Source organism: Chiloscyllium plagiosum, unplaced genomic scaffold (assembly GCF_037043375.1).
Source record: "Chiloscyllium plagiosum isolate Xiang-an unplaced genomic scaffold, Cpla_swu_hap1 HiC_scaffold_46, whole genome shotgun sequence".
NCBI classification, from domain to species: domain Eukaryota; kingdom Metazoa; phylum Chordata; class Chondrichthyes; order Orectolobiformes; family Hemiscylliidae; genus Chiloscyllium; species Chiloscyllium plagiosum.
Window position 1 is genome coordinate 7,717,624 of NW_028270184.1, and position 22,352 is coordinate 7,739,975.

Here is a 22,352-nt window from a genome sequence, read left to right on the forward strand (position 1 = left end):
AATGGGCAGCCCTCACCAAGGTACTGACGCCTGCTTGACCATTAACATCAGCCAGGATCCCACTGGCACTCCTCCTGTTCAAAAAAAAACAATTAATTTGCCAATTTTGTGTGTACTTTTTTACTAACACGCTTTGAGAACTAACCTTTATCCTCATTCACGGAATGTGGTCATTTATTTTCTCTGTACTAAGTGTTAACCTTTTCTTCAAGCTTATGTAATATTACTAACCTCTTAAAAATATTTCCATCATTCTTTTTTGAGTGTAAATCCTTTAGTGAGTTTACAGTCTTGTCGTTTTTTTTTGTTTCCCTTTTTCTGCTCTCCCCCTCCCTCCTTTCTCCTGGAAAGCACTCTGGCATTGGACACGCAATGGTAAACAAACTGCATTATCTGGTAGATATCATTCTTATTGTCTTATCGTTTGGGTTGGTGTGTTTTCAGTTCCGTTTTCCTTTTCAATAACCCACATCGAAGCTTCTTAGAATGAAACCAAAAAAAAACAAAAACAATTTCCGAAGCAACAGGGGTTGGTAAATCTTTATTTTGGCTCCCTCGCCGCATTTTCCTTTTATTTGTCCTCTCCCGCTGTCCATCCATCCTGGTCATCGCTGTTACGTTTCCATTCCTTGCCCGCCATCTTGTATTCGGTTTGCTTTCGGCCGGAGAGGAAGGGGAAAATGCCCTTTCTCTCTCTCTCTCTTTCTCTCTCTCTCCCCAATCCCTCTCTCTCTCCCTCTCTGTCTTTCTCTCTCCCTCTCTCTTTCTCTCTCCCTCTTTCTGTCTCTCCATCTCGCCCTTTCTCTCTCCCCCCCGTCTTTCTCTCTCCCACTTCCTGTCTCTCCATCTCTCTCTTTCTCTCTCCCCTCCTCCCCTTCTCTCTCTCCCCCTCTCTCTCTCTTTCTCTCTCCCTCTTTCTGTCTCTCCATCTCTCCCTTTCTCTCTCCCCTTCTCTCTCTCTCTCTCCCCCTCTCTCTCTCTTTCTCTCTCCCTCTTTCTGTCTCTCCATCTCTCCCTTTCTCTCTCCCCTTCTCTCTCTCTCTCCATCTCTCTCTGTCTCTTTCTCTCTCTTTCTGTCCCTGTCTCTCTCTTCCCCGCCTCTGTCTCTCTGTCTCCCACTCTCTCTCTCCCTCCCTCCCTCTCTCTCTCTCCCCCCTCTCTCTTTCTCTCTCCCTCTTTCTATATCTCCATCTCTCTCTTTTTCTCTCCCCCTCTCTATCACCCTCTCTCTCACCCTCTCTCTCTCTTGCTCTCTCTGTCTCTTTTTCTCTCTGTCTCTCTTTCTGTCTCTCTCTCTCTCTCCCTCCCTCCTTCTCTCTCTCTTTCTGTCTCTCCCTCCCTCTCTCCCTGTCTTTCTCTCTCTCGTGATTGATCCATTGCTTATTCCGAACTCTCCACCTGTCTGTCTCTCTCTCACTCTCTCTCTCTCGCACATCTCTGACCCAGATGGGCTCGGAGGTGGTGAGGGGGGGAGGAGCGTGGTAGTGGGACGACGAGGGGTCGGGCAGTGGAGCGGGCAGAGGAGGAGTTTGGGAGATCTCTGCTCGTCCGTTTGCTCCCATACTCCCGCCCTGCCCACGCCTCTCCCCTACCCGCCTCTCCCCTACCCGCCTCTCTCTCGCGCCCTCTGACCCAAGTGGATCCCCCATCACCACTGCTGCTGTCTATCCTGCATGGCATGCTGGGAATTTTGGCCAAGCACCTTTGCTGTGCCCGGGACGCCATGTTTCTGTCTCACTGCCATTATGTTTTGTGTGTACGTGACCCTCTCTTTCTCTCTCTCTCTCCCCCCGTCTCTCTTTCTTTCTCCTCTGTCTTTCTCTGTCACTGGAATGACATCGCGCATGCCATTTTTGTTAGCCTGAGCAGAGCTTCCATTTTTGAAGGGGTTAGCAGTCACGCCGTTTGACGCTTGATAGGGCACCCATGGCCTCAGCCTCATTTGCAGGGGGCTGTTTTGAACGGGCCCCCAAATTTTAAATGGCACGGGGTAAGCTACATACCAGGTCAGGGCACCAGCACCACTTCTGTATCACAAACACTCACTGGACCCCGAATGCGAAAAGCTTGCGGGGAAGCCTCATTTCCCGGGAGGACTCAGCTTCTACGTTTGACAGGACCATCATAGGATCAGCAAGGGATCGATGCGCTCCGCGGGTTGCTTGACTTCACACCCTGAAGCGCGTCGCGAGTTATAGAGCAGATTGGCTGTCAGGCAGAGGCGCAACATGGCGTACAGACGGTAACGCCGATCCCTGTAAGGCACGCTCTCTTCGAGCTAATGAAACAAACTGATCAGAATCCCAACGCTCCACGTGTTGCGTCAGTCGGGCAATAGCTGTTTCAGTCAGATCAGATGGAGAAATGTCTGATCGTGTGATCAGTCCGATCACGCGGAGAAACGTGGGAGCCTCTGTACGTTTCAGTCCCCACTTAAGCTGAGAAATGTACCGTCATAGAGACTTTACCTTGATGTCTGTGTCAAACTCCACACCAATATCCTTCCTGTTGATCGCCTTTTCACGTAGAGAGACCCAGGAGCATCCTCGAATAATTTTGAGACACTTCGTGATGGGGAGATGTACTTGGAGGTTTTATGGACCTGACCAAACCCCCTTCAAATATATCAGGGAGATAGCCGAGATCCTAGCTTTTATCTTATTTAGTGGCGAGTGTAAGGTGTTGTGTTCCAGGTGTAATTTGATAGGTTACACGACTCAACTTTCAGCAAAACACACTTTATTCTTCCCCTCCAGTTAAACGACAAACCAAAGAAAGGGGAATTGGTCTAACTTTAAATCGGTTGGAATACCTAACAGAATATTAAGTTATTTAACCACCAAACAGCAACTATTCCAATATAGTGGCATCCCTTGATGCACCCTTGGCAAAGGCAAATTCAGTAAAATAGATTGTCTCTGAAGACCACAGGCGCTGTGGGAAGCCTCATTTTTCCAGAAGCTTCCATGTTTTGACAAGTCCGTCCCAGCATTGACAAGGGATCGATCAACTCCATGGGTTGGTTGATTTAACATGTAAAGGGTATATTACAAGTTGACACCAATCCAAGAGGAAAGGACATCAAGAGACCATTCTGGCAGGAAGAGAGGAGTGGGGGTGGTGGGGGTGAAGAAGAGAGAGAGATATCTCAAGCATTTTTCTGTGGCAGGGAGAGACAGTGGCACCTTCAAAAGCCCCTACTGCTACTGAAAGCTGAACTATAAATCCTGGTTCTGTGGGAGCCTGACTCCACCCGTCCAGGCTGCTTCTATTGTTTCAACCTTACAAAAAGAGTTCCCAAGGCATCACAAGCGTTATTGGCTTGGAACTGACAGCTCTCCACCGCTGTCTCGGTCTCTCTTCATTAAAAAGAAAGAGGACAAAATACAATCTCCAAAAGCTAATGTATCATCACGGAGGGATTGGATTTACAAATACACCCACACCCCGCATCTTGGAAGTCTGACTGTTTCTATGAACGGCACAGGACTGAGGGAGAACACTGGGATTCTACCCTCCAGAGCAGAGAGCATAATGACAAACAATTGAGGAGTCGGAGTAGGCCATTTTGCCCCTCAGGTCCACTCCACCTTTGAGCAAGACTGTTACTGTTCTGATGACTTCGCCTTTCTGACCCCTTCCCCCACCCTCCCGCCCCCGATGTCTTTCATTAGTCACAAACCTACCGACATCAGCTTTACAAAGACCCTAACCCCAGCGTGTGCTGATTGGGGTGCGAGTCCAGCAGACCCTCAACGTTCTGACTAGGAGAGTATGGAACCCCCATCCTCCAACTCTGATCGAAAGGGACAGCCCCTTTACTTTGCAGCGAGGTCCAGAAGAGATTTTAATTGACGGATGACCGTGGGTTGGTCAGATTGGCCCAACCTGTCCTGGGTACCTCACGCCGACACCAAGTGCGTTCATTTCTGTTCCGATGAGGAGACACTGGACTCAAAATGTGAACTCTGCTTTCTCTACCCATGCTGAGTTTCTCCAGTGCTCTCTGTTCCTGTTTCAGATCTCCAGCATCCGCAGTTCTGACATCGCTTCCCAAGTCTTGCTGACCTCTCTGACCCTGCTTTCACCCTCTGCAGTATCTTCCCACGCTGAATTACCCACAGTGCCCAGGGATGTGCAGGTTAGGGTGGATTGGCCGTGCTAAATTGTCCCATAGTGTCCAGGGATGTGCAGGTTAGGGTGGATTGGCCGTGCTAAATTGTCCCATAGTGCCCAGGGATGTGCAGGTTAGGGTGGATTGGTCATGCTAAATTGCCCCATAGTGTCCAAGGATGTGTTGGTTAGGGTGGATTGGCCGTGCTAAATTGTCCCATAGTGTCCAGGGATGTGCAGGTTAGGGTGGATTGGCCGTGCTAAATTGTCCCATAGTGCCCAGGGATGTGCAGGTTAGGGTGGATTGGCCATGCTAAATTGTCCCATAGTGTCCAGGGATGTGCAGGTTAGGGTGGATTGGCCGTGCTAAATTGTCCCATAGTGTCCAGGGATGTGCAGGTTAGGGTGGATTGGCTGTGCTAAATTGTCCCATAGTGTCCAGGGATGTGCAGGTTAGGGTGGATTGGCCGTGCTAAATTGTCCCATAGTGTCCAGGGATGTGCAGGTTAGGGTGGATTGGCTGTGCTAAATTGTCCCATAGTGCTCAGGGATGTGCAGGTTAGAATGGATTAGTTGGGTAAATGTAGGGTATGGGAATAAGTGTGGGTGGGTTGGTCCTCAGAGGGTCAATGTGGACTTTTTAGGCCAAAGGGCCCATTTCCACACTGTGCCCCTCATGATTTTATAAACCTTTATAAGGTCAGCTCTCAGCCTCCAATACTCCAGTGAAAAAAAGTCCCGGCCTATCCAGCCTCTCCTTATAACCCAAACCCTCCATACCCGATAATATCCTGGTAAATCTCTTCTGACCCCTCTCCAGTTTAATAATATCCTTCCTGTAACAGGGCGGCCAGAACTGGACACAGTGATCCAGACGAGGCCTCACCAATGTCCTGTACAACCCCAACATGACGTCCCAACTCCTACACTCAAAGGACTGAGCAATGAGGACAAGTTGCCCAGTTTGGTGAGGCCATTGAAATTTACATAGCCCTGTTATACATTCGAGGGATTACAGAGTGGGGTAGAGGGGCCGAATGGCACTGACAAACAGAGACAAGGCTTTCTGTCCCTGGGAAACCAGAGAACATCGAGACAGGAACGGGAATAGATCTTTAGGCATGTGGAACTCTGCCCACCACTCAGAATGAACATGGCTAATGTTGTGCCTTCATTTAGCTTTGCAGTTGTCGAGATCTACAACACAGAGAAAGGCTGTTCAGCCCACTGAGTCTGCACCATTCCAGATTCATTGAGGTATAAAGCACAGTCAAAGAGTCATAGAGTCATAAAGCGCAGTCATAGAGTGAGAGAGACGTACGGCACGGAAACAGACCCTTCGGTCCAACCAGTCCATACCGACCAGATATCCCAACCCAATGTAATCCCACCTGCCAACACCCGGCCTATTCATATACCCATTCAAATGCCTCTTAAATGTTGTCATTGTACCAGCCTCCACCACTTCCTCTGGCAGCTCATTCCACACACGCACCACCCTCTGCGTGAAAACGTTGCCCCTTAGGTCCCTTTTATATCTTTCCCCTCTCACCCTAAACCTATGCCCCTCTAGTTCTGGACTCCCCGACTCCAGGGAAAAGACCGTGTCTATTTACCCTATCCATGCCCCCTCATGATTTTATAAACCTCTATAAGGTCACCCCTCAGCCTCTGACGCTCCAGGGAAAACAGCCCCAGCCTGTTCAGCCTCTCCCTGTAGCTCAAACCCTCCAACCCTGGCAACATCCTTGTAAATCTTTCAAATCTTTTCAAGTTTCACAACATCCTTCCTATAGCAGGGAGACCAGAATTGCACACAATATTCCAACAGTGGCCTAATCAATGTCCTGTACAGCCGCAACATGACCTCCCAACTCCTGTACTCAATACTCTGACCAATAAAGGAAAGCATACCAAACGCCTTCTTCACTATCCTATCTACCTGCGACTCCACTTTCAAGGAGCTATGAACCTGCACTCCAAGGTCTCTTTGTCCAGCAACACTCCCCACAGAAAAAGGCTGTTATGCCCATTAGGTCTGCAACAGTCATTGAGTCATACAGCACAGAGAAAGGCCCTTCGGCCCATCGAGTCTGTGCCAACCCACCTCCCTGTTCTAACCCCATTCCTCCAGCACTGGGCCCATAACCTTGTCATCATGAGTGTCTGTCTAAATCCTTCTTCAATGTGAAGGGGGATTTCTGCCTCTCCCACCCGTCACAGGCATCGTGTTCCAGACTCCCACCACCCTCTGGGTGAAAAAGCTTCCCCTCACATCCCCCTCAAAACCTCCTGCCCCTTCCCTTCAACTGATCCCCCCCTCCCCCGGTCACTGACCCTCCCCACCAAGGGGGATAACGTTCCTTCCTGTCTATCTAAGCCCCCCATCATTTTAACCATCTCAGTCACATTCCCCCTCTCAGTCTCCTCTGCTCTAAGGAAAGCGACCCCAGTCTGTCCAATCTCTCTCCATCGCTGAAACTCTCCAGCCCCGGGTAACATCCTGGGAAATCTCCCTCTGCCCCCTCTCCCAGCGCTACCCCATCCCTCCGATCATGTGGATTCGGGAACTGCACACGGTCCCCTAGCTGTGGTGTTTTCCACTGTCGCAGCATCACCTCCCTCCTCTTACACTCTACGTCTTGGCTAACGAAGGTGAGGCTACTGTCCAGGCACCTTCAGGAACCAGTGGACATGTGCACCAATGTCTCTCTGATTCTCCGTTTACCACCGGCTCTTGGGGGCGATCAGAAATCTGCCTGTCCTAGCCCTGCTTGCGTCGAACCTTGGGGTATCCCATCCTCCTCAGGGTTAGAGAATCCTAGATACCCAAAGCCTCCAAGTGAAAGAGTCTCCCCCCCCCCCCCCCCCGCCCTAGTTCCATCACATACGGCCTGCCTTTTATCCCATGACCGTGCCCCACCACATTGATCCCTCATCTGGGGAGATCCGCCTCTGAGCCTACCTTGGCAAAATGCTGACGGAATGTCTGATAATTGGCACCGGGATGCTCCGCTCCTGTGTAACTGAAGCCTTGCGTTCAGCTCCCCTCACAATAAAACAGAAGCTTCTCCTGCCTTTCCTGTTGTCGTACCTGGATACTGACCTTTTCCGATTCCTGCACTCTGACGCCCAGATCCCTCTGCATCTCAGAGCCCTGCAGTCCCTCACCCTTTACAGAGTCATACAGCGCGGAAACGCACCCTTCAGCCCTACCAGTCCGTGCCGACCCATAATCCCAAACTAAACTAGTCCCAGCTGCCTGCTCCTGGCTCATATCCCTCCAAACCCTTTCCTATTTATATCCTTACCCTTAAACATTGTAACTGCACCCGCACCAGTTCATTGCACACACCAACCCACTCACTGTGTAAAGAAATTGCCCCTCGGGGCAATAATACAAGAGTAAAAGGGCAGAATAAAATCCTCATGGTCTCACTTTAAAAATATGCCCCCCCCAGTCTTGAGATCTCTCAACCCTAGGGAAAAGAGACTTGCTATTTACCCAATCCATGCCCCTCATGATTTTATAAACCTCTATAAGGTCACCCCTCAACCTTCTGCACACCAGTAAAAATAGTCCCGGCCTATCCAGCCTCTCCTTATAACCCAAACCCTCCACACCTGGCAAAATCCTGGTAAATCTCTTCTGAATCCTTTCCGGCTTAAGTAAATAACAGGGTGGCCAGAACTAGACACAGTGCTCCAGACAAGGCCTCACCAATGTCCTGTACAACCCCAACATGATGTCCCAACTCCAATACTCAAAGGTCTGAGCAATTAAGATGTGTGGGACATCTGCTTCTCACAAATGGACAGTTGAACACAGCTTAACTTGACACAAATGTCCTTCTGTCGAACATGTGCCCCCCAGCAATCCCAACCTCTTGGTAATAGGACCTTCGATGGTATTACTATCATTCAATTCCCCACCATCATAATCCTGGGGGTTACCATTGATGTGAAATTCAACTGGACTCACCACAGGGAATACAATAGCAGGTCAGAGGCTAGGAATACAGCAGCCAGTAACTCATTTCCTGACTCACCCCAAAAGCCTGTCCACCATCGATAAGGCACAAGTCAGGAGGGTGAGGGAATACTCCCCACTTGCCCCTGGATGGGGGCAGCTCCAACAACACTGAAGAAGCTCGACACCATCCAGAGACAAAGCAGACCCCGCTCGATTGGCACCACAACCACAAACACCCACTCCCTCCACCACTCAATGCTCAGTAGCAGCAGTATGTACCATCTACGAGACGCACTGCAGCAACTCCTCCACAAGGGTCTGTTTTGGGACTACTGCAGTTTGTCATTTTTATAAATGAGTTGGACACAGGCATAGGTGGATGGGTTAGTATGTTTGCAGATGACACTGAAGTTGGTGGAGTGGTAGACAGTTTGGAAGAATGTTACAAGTTGCAGGGGGACTTGGATAAACTGCAGAATTGGGCTGAGAGGTGGCAAATGGAGTTCAATGCAGCTAAATGTGAGGGGATGCACTTTGGGAAGAATAACAGGAAGGCAGAGTACTGGGTCAAGGGAAAAGTTCTTGGTAGTGTGGATATGCAGAGGGATTTTGGAGTCCGTGTACATAGATCCCTGAAAGTTGCCACCCAGGTGAATAGTGCTGTTAAGAAGGCATACGGTGTGTTAGGTTTTATTGGTAGAGGGATTGAGTTCCGGAGCCGGGATGTCATGCTGCAACTATATAAAACGCTGGTGTGGCCACAATTGGAATATTGTGTACAGTTCTGGTCACCCCATTACAGGAAGGATGTGGAAGCACTGGAAAACGTGCAGAGGAGATTTACCAGGATGTTGCCTGGACTGGAGGGAAGGTCTTATGAGGAAAGGCTGAGAGACTTGGGTCTATTCTCATTGGAAAGAAGGCAGCTAAGGGGGGATTTAATAGAGACATACAAGATGATCAGAGGATTAGATAGGGTAGACAGTGAGAGTCTTTTTCCTAGGATGATGACGTCAGCATGTACAAGGGGGCAGAATTACAAACTGAGGGGTGATCGATTTAAGACAGATGTCAGAGGCAGGTTCTTTACGCAGAGAGTGGTAAGGGCATGGAATGCACTACCCGCTAATGTAGTCAACTCAGCCACATTAGGGAGATTTAAACAATCCTTAGATAAACACATGGATGATGATGGGATAGTGTAGGGGGACGAGCTGAGAATAGTTCACAGGTCGACGCAACATCGAGGGCCGAAGGGCCTGTTCTGTGTTGTATTGTTCTATTTTCTACGTTCTAACTCACTGAAGCTTCTGAGACAGCACCTCCCAAACCCACCCTCTTCTATCTAGAAACTCGAGGGTAGCAGATACACAAGAACACGATACCCCACACATTCCCACGGCCTCTACCATCTTGAAGGACAAAGGTCACATCCAGAAGATGCACTGCAGAAATTCACCGAGGCACCTCTGAGAGCACCATCCAGAACCCACGACCACTTCCATCCAGAAGGACAGGGGTAGCAGTGTGTACCATCTACAAGATGCACTGCAGAGATTCACTGAGGCTCCTCAGGCAGCACATTCCAGACCCACCACCATCTAGAAGGACAAGGTTAGCAGATACATGGGAACACCACCCCCCCTGCAAGTTCCCCTCTGAGCCCCTCCCCATCCCGACTTGGAAATCTATTGGCCGCTCCCTCGGTGTGATGGAACGGCTGCTAAACAGCATTAAGCACGGGTGCCAAGATCTCCATCCCCTCTGGGGGCAATTAGGGATGGGCAAGAAAGAAAATTCTGGAGTAACACCCACCAGCATGCTACCCTTTGAGTTCACACCGGGGCTCTATCGCCACCAGATGCAAGGCAGAATGAAGTAGTGGTTCCAAGCATCACCTTACAAGCTGGACTTCAGTCACTGTATCAGGGCGGCACGGTGGCTCAGTGGCTAGCACTGCTGCCTCACAGCATCATGGACCCAGGTTCAATTCCAACCTCCGGCAACTGACTGTGTGGAGTTTGCCATTCTCCCCGTGTCTGCGTGGGGTTTCCTCTGGGTACTCCGGTTCCTTCATACAGTCCAATGATGTGCAGGTTAGGGTGAATTGGCCGTGCTAAATTGCCCCATAGTGCCCAGGGATGTGCAGGTTAGGGTGGATTGGCCATGCTAAATTGTCCCATAGTGCCCAGGGATGTGCAGATTAGGGTGGATTGGCTGTGCTAAATTGTTGCATAGTGTACAGGAATGTGCAGGTTAGGGTGGATTGGCCGTGCTAAATTGTCCCATAGTGTCCAGGGATGTGCAGGTTATGGTGGATTGGTTGTGCTAAATTGTCCCATAGTGCCCAGAGATGTGCAGGTTAGGGTGGATTGGCCGTGCAAAATTGTCCCATAGTGCCCAGGGATGTGTAGGTTAGATGCATTCATCAGGGGTAAATTTAGGGTAAGGGGAATGGTTCTGGGGGGTGGGTTACTCTTCAGAAGGTCTGTGTGGTTTTGTTGGGCCGAATGGCCTGTCTCCACACAGTCGGGAATTCTATGATCAGACTCCCTGTCAGTATTCAAGAGCATCAGAGTCAGTTAGCTTGGCAAAGTCTGGGGGTTTCCTTCCTTTTGATCTCCATTACGTCAAGCTGAAAGAATATCAGACGAAAATGACTTGAGCTCAAAAGACAAAAAGGAGCCGTGACAGAAAATCTGTGAAGGTCAAGTGTTGGTACCGACAGAGAAACAAGCAGCTGGAAAACTCAATGCCGCTGAACATGGTCTCGCTCTCTGTAATTACTGACGGGGCTACATTGTTAGAAAAGCATTAAATCCCACTTCCTGCAAATCCCGGGAAACCATTTTCTGGTTGCAATCTTTTCCGTGGGTGAAAGCTGGAGGTTTGTAGGGCGGCAAAGTGGTTTTCCAGCTCCAGCCCCTTTACAAGGCCGTGGGGGTCTGGAGTCACGTGGAGGCCCAGACCTCAGTGAGAGCGGCAGAGTTCCTGTTGCTAAAGGGGGAAGTGAGTGATCCCAGGGTGGGCATTTACACCAATCGATGGGTGTCTCGTGCACACCATTCCCTGAGACTCGCTTTCCCTTAAAAATCATTGAATCAGAGAATCGCTGCAGCGCACAAAAGAGGCGATTCGCCCAACGTGGTCTGCACTGACCCACTCCAAACCGTTCCACCCAGACCCAGCACACATCCCTATCCTTATAGCCCTCCATTTACCATTGTTAATCCACTGAGCCTGAACACCATGGGGCAATTTAGCACGGCCAATCCACCCTAACCTGTACATCCCTGGGCACTATGGGACAAATTTGCACGGCCAATCCATCCTAACCTGCACATCCCTGGGCACTATGGGACAATTTAGCACGGCCAATCCACCCTAACCTGCACATCCCTGGGCACTATGGGACAATTTAGCACGGCCAATCCACCCTAACCTGCACATCCCTGGGCACTATGGGACAATTTAGCACGGCCAACCCATCCTAACCTGCACATCCCTGGGCACTATGGGACAATTTAGCACGGCCAATCCACCCTAACCTGCACATCCCTGAGCACTATGGGACAATTTAGCATGGCCAATCCACCCTAACCTGCACATCTCTGGGCACTATGGGACAATTTAGCACGGCCAATCCACCCTAACCTCCATATCCCTGGACACTATGGGACAATTTAGCACGGCCAATCCACCCTAACCTGCATATCCCTGTACACTGGGACAATTTAGCATGGCCAATCCACCCGAACCTGCACATCCCTGGGCACTATAGGACAATTTAGCACGGCCAATCCATCCTAACCTGCACATCCTAGGACACTGTGGGACAATTTAGCATCGCCAATCCACCCTAACCTACACATCCCTGGGCACTATGGGACAATTTAGCACGGCCAATCCACCCTAACCTGCACATCCTTTGGACGGTGGGAGGAAACCGGAGCACCCGGAGGAAACCCCACACAGACACAGGGGGGAGAATGTGCAAACTGCACACAGACAGTCACCTGAGGGGGGGGGTTGAACCCCGGTCTTTGGCGCCATGAGGCAGCGGTGCTAACCACTGAGCCATCGTGCAGGAGTTAGAGGAACAAGAGGAGATCTAATGGAGCTCTGTTCGACGTGAAAGGAGGGATTGAGAAATGGAGATGATGTTTCCTCATGTTGGAGGGAATCCAGAAAGATCGGTCATCGTTTCAGGAAAAGCTAGGGGGGCAGATTTAACCAAGAGATGGGGTGGAATGGCTTCTCTCAAAGTGTGTGGGGTGGGGGGGGGGGGGGGGGGGCGCGGAATCTGTGGAATTCACTAACCCCCTAGAGTGTGCAGGTGACGGACACTGAATAAATTTCAGGAGGAGAATTTTAATCAGTGATAGGTTACAGGGTGTGGGGGCAGGAGGGAGGGGTTGAGACCAAGATGAGATCAGCCACAATGTACCCAAAGAGGTACCTTTTAAATTGTACCAGCCTCCCCCACTTCCTCTGGCAGCTCATTCCGTACACGCACCACCCTCTGGGTGAAAAAGTTGCCCCTTCAGTCTCTTTTATATCTTTCCCCTCTCACCCTAAACCTATGCCCTCTAGTTCTGGACTCCCCCACCCCGGGGAAAAGACCTTGTCAATTCACCCTATCCATGCCCCCTCATGATTTTATAAATCTCTATAAGGTCCCCCCTCAGCCTCCGACGCTCCAGGGAAAACAGCCCCAGCCTGTTCAGCCTCTCCCTGTAGCTCAAATCCTCCAACCCTGGTAACATCCTTGTAAATCTTTTCTGAACCCTTTTAGTTTTCACAACATCCTTCCCTCTGTAGCAGGGTGACCAGAACTGAACGCAGTGTTCTCAAAGTGGCCTCACCGATAGATTTGGGTATATTGAAAGGTTTCAGAGGGGATGGAAAGTTATTGGGAAGGGGGGGGTTGGGGGATGGCAGGATACGTGGGAATGTAAGAGTTGAGGTCAAAATCAGATCCGTCGCCATCTCATGGAGTGGCAGGGCAGTCTGAGCGGTTCAATCTTGTTCCTCAGCGGCATTTTAGGGGAGGTGAGGGTGATCAGGAAGTTGGGGGTGGATGGGATTTGTTGGGGGAGTTGGTGGTTGGAGAAAGCCGAGCGCGATCCGATGGGTCCCGCCGCACAGCAGAGGGGAGCCAATGGGCCGAAAGGCCTACTCCTGACCTGGTGGGCAGTCGAGGTGATGATCAGAACGGCCTACCCCCTCGCCTCTGTTGATGGAGCCCTTTCCCCCAAAACTACACCCCCCTCCGCCCGCCCCACCTCAATTGCCGATAGTGGGTTCCTGCTGTGCACGCATCCTGGCCTCAGCCGATAGGTCCTGGAGCAGGCCACTGGCTGTGGGATCTTCCTGTGCGCAGTGTGGGCCGCACTCAACAAGGCATGGCTCACCGACCGAAAACAGCGCCAAGGCGTCAGGAGGGCACAAAGTTGGGTCGAAGGTCAGGGAATTGATAGATTTTCCATTCCCTCCTCCCCGGGGCAAAGTTGCCAGTTTACAAACCAGACATATTCAATCAAAATTAATTTTCCTGACCCCCTTGAGGGCTTGTTAAAAAGCTCTTTGCAACAGATGACAGAGCTAATGTTTTCACAGAAGGAACCACAGATAAAGCCGCGGAAACTCCAGACGTCGAAATAAGGTTCAGAGACTGTCTCGGAGCACTAATTTCAACCGCTCACCCCCACGCCTTCCTCTCCTCTCCCCGCCTCAGGGTAGGGTTGTTGCAAAATAAAATGGGAAAAACACGTGCCTCATTCCGAGGTATCAGGGTCAGGGGACTGAGAGTTCAGTCAACAACGGATGGTTGGAAAGGTCGTTCAATCTGAAATGTTGACTTGGCCTTCACTCTGCAAACTTCGATGAGTTTTCCCCACAATTTCTGGTTTTCACACAATCCCTATGGCGCAGAGTGAGGCCATTTGGCCCATCAGGTCTGCACTGACCCTCCAAAGAGCAACCTACTCTCCTCCTGTAGTCTGGCTTTTCCTGTGGCCAGACCACCCTAACCTGCACATCCCTGGGCACTATGGGACAATTTAGCACGGCCAATCCACCCTAACCTATACATCCCTGGGCACTATTGGACAATTTAGCATGGCCAATCCACCCTAACCTGCACATCCCTGGGCACTATGGGACAATTTAGCATGGCCAATCCACCCTAACCTGCACATCCCTGGGCACTATGGGACAATTTAGCACGGCCAATCCACCCTAACCTATACATCCCTGGGCACTATTGGACAATTTAGCACGGCCAATCCACCCTAACATGCACATCCCTGGGCACTACGGGACAATTTAGCATGGCCAATCCACCCTAACCTGCACATCCCTGGGCACTATGGGACAATTTAGCACGGCCAATCCACCCTAACCTACACATCCCTGGGCACTATGGGACAATTTAGCATGGCCAATCCACCCTAACCTGCACATCCCTGGGCACTATGGGACAATTTAGCACGGCCAATCCACCCTAACATGCACATCCCTGGGCACTACGGGACAATTTAGCATGGCCAATCCACCCTAACCTGCACATCCCTGGGCACTATGGGACAATTTAGCACGGCCAATCCACCCTAACCTACACATCCCTGGGCACTATGGGACAATTTAGCATGGCCAATCCACCCTAACCTGCACATCCCTGGGCACTATGGGACAATTTAGCATGGCCAATCCACCCTAACCTGCACATCCCTGGGCACTATGGGACAATTTAGCACGGCCAATCCACCCTAACCTACACATCCCTGGGCACTATTGGACAATTTAGCACGGCCAATCCACCCTAACCTACACATCCCTGGGCACTATGGGACAATTTAGCACGGCCAATCCACCCTAACCCACGCATCCCTGGGCACTATGGGACAATTTAGCACGGCCAATCCACCCTAACCTGCACATATCTGGGCACTATGGGACAATTTAGCACGGCCAATCCATCCTAACCCGCACATACCTGGACACTATGGGGCAATTTAGCATGGCCAATTCACCCTAACCTGCACGTCCCTGGACACTGTGGGGCAATTTAGCATGGCCAATCCACCCTAACCCGCTAATCCCTGGACACTATGGGACAATTTAGCACGGCCAATCCACACTAACCTGCACATCCCTGGGCACTATGGGACAATTTAGCACGGCCAATCCACCCTAACCTGCACATCCCTGGACACTATGGGACAATTTAGCACGGCCAATCCACCCTAACCTGCACATCCCTGGGCACTATGGGACAATTTAGCAGGCCAAATCCACCCTAATCTGCACATCCCTGGGCACTATGGGACAATTTAGCACAGCCAATCCACCCTAACCTGCACATCCCTGGACACTATGGGACAATTTAGCACGGCCAATCCACCCTAACCTGCACATCCCTGGGCACTATGGGACAATTTAGCAGGCCCAATCCACCCTAATCTGCACATCCCTGGGCACTATGGGACAATTTAGCACAGCCAATCCACCCTAACCTGCACATCCCTGGGCACTATGGGACAATTTAGCACGGCCCATCCACCCTAACCTGCACGTCCCTGGGCACTATGGGACAATTTAGCACGGCCAATCCACCTTAATCTGCACATCCCTGGGCACTATGGGACAATTTAGCACGGCCAATCCACCCTAACCTGTACATCCCTGGGCACTATGGGACAATTTAGCATGGCCAATCCACCCTATCCTGCACATCCCTGGGCACTATGGGACAATTTAGCACGGCCAATCCACCCTAACCTGCACATCCCTGGACAATATGGTACAATTTTGCACGGCCAATCCACTCTAATCTGCACATCCCTGGGCACTATGGGACAGTTTAGCACGGCCAATCCACTCTAACCTGCACATCCCTGGGCACTATGGGACAATTTAGCATGGCCAATCCACCCTAACCTGCACATCCCTGGGCACTATGGGACAATTTAGCATGGCTAATCCACCCTAACCTGCACATCTTTGGATTGTGGAAGGAAACCAGAGCATCTGGAGGAAAGCAACTCAGTCACAGGGAGAATGTGCAAACTACACACAGTCACCCGAGGGTGGGATCGAACCCGGGTCCCTGGTGCTGTGAGGCAGCAGTGCTAACCACCTCAATGAAAAACCACCAGGATTAATTATAACAATGAATCATTGTTAAATAATAACACAGTTTAAAGGAAAAAAAACAGACCCACATTCCATTATTGTTGGAACTAAACATCCCTTGATCTCCAGTGAACGGTTTTCGTCCAATGAGAGTTCCTTATAGATCACTTTACACAGATAAATGGATTTGCAGTAATCAGACTTGCCCTTTCTTCGGGATATACGATCCCGTTAAACAAATGATTGCTGATTGTTGGCCATCTTCACCCAGTTATAAATCACACAACACCAGGTTCTAGTCCAACAGGTTTGTTTGGAAGCACTAGCTTTCGGAACGCCGCTCCTTCATCAGGGAGGTAGATCATAGGACGCAGAATTTATAGCAGAAGATCATAGTGTCAGACAACTGATGCGATGTACTGAACAAACCAAGATTGCTGTTCACCCAGGATGAGGTCCCCCCCCAACCTCACAAGCCAATGGGTGACTTCCCTTCCTTCGCCCCCTCTCCCCGTAATGATGTGCAAGACTAGCAACGGTGATGGGAGAGGAAGATCATAGTTTAGGGTGTGGTTGTGGTTAGCTCAAGTGGCTGTAACGCAGGGTGGCATCAAGAGTGTGGGTTCGATTTCTGGGTGAGGTTACCACAAAAATCTCTCCTTCTCAATCTCTCCGTTCGCCCAAAGTGCGGTTAAAATGCCACCCAGCCGTCTCTCTAACTTTACCAAGATCCTAGTTGGAGTGTGGAACCCCAGAAATGTGTCGGGGGGCATTTTGGCTGGAAGGGGGCTGCAAGGGTGTGGCAGAATAGGTGGGAAGGTTGGTGCTGGCTCATTTGAGGGGGTTGGCGCAGCAGTGATGGGTTCAATGGCCTCGTTCTGTGCCATAACGCTTAACGGAGTGTTGTGTGCCCGTCCAGTGAAACTGTGGGCGGCATGGTGGCTCAGTGCTGCCTCACAGGGACCCCGGTTCGATCCCACCCTTGGGCGACTGTCTGTGTGCAGTTTGCACGTTCTCCCCGCATCCATTCCAGTTTCATCCCACAGTTCAAAGATCTTAGAGTGGGAAATTGCCCCGTAGTGTTCAAAGGTGTGCAGGTTGGACATGGAAAATGTAGGGTTATGGGAATAGGGTGGAGACATGGGTCTGGGTGGGAAGCTGTTCAGCGGGTCGGTGCGGACTCGATGGGCCGAATGGCCTGCTTCCGCACTGTAGGCATCCTGTGAGGGAAGAAAGCCCTTTCTCCACTCGAGTAGCGCCTCTCCCGGCAGGACATGAGGAGCATCATCTGCCTCCAAAAAGGGGCTGAATGGCCTACTGGGATTGTATTTGCTTCCAACAGCTCTGTGCTGGACCTTCCTTGGTGCAGCCTGACCATAGAGACAGGCTGAGGCTGACGTGCCTATTGTCAATATTCCCGTCAAGTGATGGATGGAGTTTGTTCCTGTCCATTCTCTGGGGAAAAGCAGTCAGCTGCACAGTTCGGAAAGTTCATTTTTGTCTCCGAGACTCCCTGGAGACGGCACACCAGCTCTGTCTGCTTCACTTCTTCCAGGGTTTTATTTAATTACAGCTGAAGCCACATAAAAGGCACCTTCTCCCCACTGAAAAGCAGATGTGGCTGTCTAAGGTCGATGTCCTTTTAGGCACCAATCATTTTGAACGTAAAGGGGTGGACTGCTGGAGATGTGAAATTTGAGAACGTTGCTCAACAACACACACACACACACACAGGCACAGACACACACATTCACATACACACAGGCACAGACACACACATTCACATACACACACACAGGCACAGACACACACATTCACATACACACAGGCACACACTCTCTCTCTTTCACACACACATTCACACATACAGGCACAGACACACACACACTCTCTCTCTTTCTCATACACACTCTCTTTCTCACACACACACACACTCACTACCACACACCCTCTCTGTCTCTGCACACAAACACACTCTCTGTCTCACATCCACACACACACACTCTCTCTCTCACACACACACTCTCTCTCTCTCACACACACACATGTTTTATCTATTCAATAATGTCTCTGGCTTGGCCCAGCATTTATTGCCCATTTTTATTTGTCCAGAGGGCAGTTAAGAGTCAACCAGTTAAGGGTGGCACAGTGGTTAGCACTGCTACCTCCCAATGTTAGGGACCCAGATCCGATCCCACCCTTGGGCCACAATCGGTGTGACATTTACACATTCTCCCTGTGTCTGCGTGGGGTGCCCTCCCACAATCCAAAGCTGTGGAGGTGAGGGTGGAACGGCCATAGGAAATTGTCCTGTAGTGTGCAGGCTGGTGGATCGGCCATGGGGAATGCAGGCTTCCAGGGACAGGATTAGGGGGTGGGTTGCTCTTTTGAATGGCCTGCTTCCACCCTGTGGGGATTCTGAGACTCAGCCTCAACAGGGTGGGATGCTCTTCAGAGGGTCGGTGTGGACTCGATGGGCCAAATGGCTTGCTTCCACACTGTAGGCATTTTTATGATGATCCACCTCGCTGTAGGCCCAGAGTAGGTAAGGATGGTAGTTTCCTTCCCTCAAGGGACATTAGGGTTTTTCCTGACAATGGATTCATGCTCATTATCATACTCCTAATCCCAGATTTTTATTGCAGTCAAAATCCACTGCCTGCTAACGGCGGGGGTTCGAACCCCGGGGCATTACCTGGGTCTCTGGCTTAACCAGGTTAAACTCTGGTTTAACTGGGCCTCACCCTAGCTCTATCACCCTCTGTGTGATGCTTTCTACAGTTTGCAAGTTTGGACGCTCTCTCTTTGCATGGTGGCGGCGGTGGGGGGAGCGCTAAAATTTTTCACCTGGGCACAGGCCAAATTATTTTGCCACGGTTCACATAAGACACCGCGCGACACGTGGAACAAAGGCTACTCCTACAGAGATTCGGGGGCGGGGAGCGCAAGGAAAACATGGCCACTTCCCCTGAGCTGCTTTGTCAAAATACACCTTGAAAAATGGAGCTCTTGTTTCCTTTCTCTGTGTTCCTCTTTAATTTTTATTGTTTTAAGCATGTGGCTCTTTGCATGGTCATTTAAATTGTTGACTGACTGAAGTCTGGCCCTGAGAAAGGCTTGTGTGAGACTGGTCCTTGCATGGCTGGAGCGGTCTCTGGTTAACTTGAGAGTGCATTGCCATCCTTTGGCCAAACGAACTAAACACCAATTACTAACACGCTTACCAAAACTGTGGGAAATTAAGTACTAACTCCATTTTTGTGTCTGACTCCTGTTTTGCTTCCTTCCTGTAAACTCTTCCGATTAAGCCAATTCCTCCCCCCTCCATCCCCGGAGGACAAACTGGAACCAGTGCTGTGAGATCCCTTTTGGGCGTCATCCCCTCTCAGGGTCCCTCTCAAGGTTGACTTGATTTGTTGTGCCCGAGTACAGTGAAAGGTTTTGTTTGACGTGCAGAGGCACCTCAATGATCCGGCACTTGCTTATCTGAATTTCGGCTGATCCAGCTGCATTGGCAAGCTCCTGGTGCACGGCTGAACTGTGTCATCCAGCTTTCGATTATCCGAACGTCCAAAATACTCCCCCGCCCGTGTTGTTTGGATAATCGCCGTCCCTCTGTCCAAAGGGTGACAGAGCGAGGGGTGCAGTGCAGGGGAGAGCGGGATCAGCGTTAGATTTAAAATTTGAGAGAAGTCTAAATACAGCGGGAGAAGAAGCTGTGCTCGAATCTATCAGTGCGGGTGTTTAAGCCATTGTATCTCCCGCCATACGGAATGGTTTTGGAAGAGGTTAGAGAAGGGGTCTCTCAGGGGACCCAGGGTGAGTTAGAGACGTGCTGGCCTGGAATTGACATAAAAGTTCTGGCAAAAAAAAAATGATGTTGAGACCACCTTTGCAGGACAAGAAATCCCTTTGCTTCATTCAGGCTAACGTTGTTACATGAAAACATGGTCTTTGTTTTGTCTTTCAGCTCTGTGACCGTGCCTTAGTGTGGAACAATTGTTAAGGATTGTCCTGAACAATCCAGGGTGGTAGGGAATTCTGTTTCAGAGGGGCAAGGGAGTGTTTTCAAAGGATGCGGGTTTGGGGCGAGGGGGGTGGAGGAGGTGTCGGTGCCCATAGGATGACCACCGTGTTTGTGAAGGGTTCCCTTTCCGAGTTGCTCCTGGAGGGTCGGAGGCCCGTGGAGGCTGTGACCGGGAGTACGTGCGCATCGACACTACCAGGATGAGGGCAGAATGGCCTTGCGTGTCCACTCGGCTCAGATCCGAGCGCCTCTGGGGCTTTTGGTGCCAACTCCACCGCTCCGGCTGAAACGTTGGCTTGGAAATTGTCGCCCCCTTGACTCGTCTAGGGAAAGGGTCTTGACGGTTGCTCCCCCCCGCGCCCTCTCTCCATTCCCTCCCACCCACCCCCTCGGGGGGCGGGGAGTCCACAATGGGAGGGTAGGAGCGGTCATAGCCTAACAATGGTGGGGTTAGAACTGAGCTGACGTACTCCACCCAGAGAGCTGCTGGGATTCCCCTACCACGGAGAGCTGTTGAGGCCAAAACATTGAACGTCTTCAGGAAGGGGTCTGAGGGATCAAAGAGGGTGGGTTGAGGGGGAGAAAGCACGGGAAGGGTTGGATGATCAAGAATCGATCTACACAAGGGTTTTGCTCCCCACCTGACCCACAGCACTCTCTGAGAGAAGAAATTCCTCCTCGTCTCAGTCTCAAGATGGCAGAGCAGACATGGGGGGGGGGGGGGCGAATGGCCTACCCCACCCCTATTTTCTGCATTTCTCTCCCCCCCCTATACTGAGACATCCCTGGTCCTGCACTCGAATGCTCTTGCTATGCGCTGTTTGCCTTCCTCAGCGACTGGTGGAATGAGACTGTCCCACCCTCCCTTCCCGCAGTCCCCAGAACAGACAAACCCCCTTCCCCCTCCACCATCCCCCACCCTGCATAAACCAGTCAGTCGGTCCTCTTGTGATCCTGGACGCTCTTCCCACTGTGTGCCGTCAACTCTACCTCACCGGCTGACCTTAAGGAGCTGGAGTAGGCCATTCGGCCCCTCTAGGGCTGTTCCGCCATTCCTCACTTTCCCGCCCTTCTGGCCTCGACCGATCTCATGGTCTCGGCCTTAAACATTCACAAGGACTCTGCCCTCCATCCTCCAAACCCCCCCACCCTCCCCGTTCTCTGAGGCAAGGTGTTCCAAAGACTCCTAACACTCCAAGAGAAGAAATTCCTCCTCATCTCAATCTGAAATTGGCGCCCCCTTTTATTCCAATCCCCTCTGGTCCCAGACCCTCCTGTGAGGGGGGAAGACACCCTCTCAGCATTGACCCTGTCAAGCCCCTCAACGGGAGATCACCTCATATCCTTCTAAACTCCGGTGACAGAGTCCCAACTCATTTATCCTTTGCTGGTGAGGCAATCCCTCCGCACTGGGGACCACCCCGGTGACCCTTCCCTGAGCTGCTTCTGATGAAATGAGACCTTTCCTAAAGTAACTCATCCAGATGTCGCTGAGCTAATGGGGACACTGGCCTCTGGTTGGTCAATGGCTCTCACCAGCTGGCCCACCTCAGCAGATGGATTGGCCAGTTCCCCCAAAACCTTGGAGATCCTGCGTCATCCCTTCGACCACGCAGTCCAAGAAAACCTTTCAGCGTCCCCTTCCTGAGGTAGGAGGGGATGACAGACACCGGTGGCGCACACCTTCGTTGACTAGAATAATGTCCGCCAAAGCTCGGAGCTGGATCGTTGGCTCCTGAGCTTCAGGAAGGAACTAGGAATGCTCAGGGAAGAATCGTTCAGGATGAGAGCGAAGGAGGATCTCAGACACTTTCGGGTGGGATCACAGGGAAGAACGAAAGAGAGAGGGCCCCAAGGAGCTCCTATCCCAAACAGTGTGGCCCAACATCCAACAGAACGGGGTAGGGACTGTCCACCTTACTGATTCCCAGAATGCAACATGGGGACAAGCCAAACAGAAAGGGCAGCAAAGGTCAGACCTGTTAAGGTAGACTTTCTCATCAACTTGCTCAGAGATGTTGTGACGCACCTCTGGAGCGGGGGAAGGGCACAGCCTTATACTGTCCCACATATGGGTGAGACCAGTGTGCGTCAGCTCGACTG

At 51.1% G+C, this 22,352-nt stretch overlaps 1 protein-coding gene across 1 annotated transcript in view; it reads left to right on the top strand.

Moving 5' to 3' along the window:
* Positions 1-22,352, top strand: part of LOC122543998 (neurexin-1-like) — a 1,169,973-nt gene that overhangs the window by 157,026 nt on the left and 990,595 nt on the right. The window contains exon 3 of the mRNA XM_087983596.1: positions 352-375. Coding sequence (XP_087839722.1) covers positions 352-375 — 24 coding nt within the window. The remainder of the gene's footprint in view (positions 1-351; positions 376-22,352) is intronic.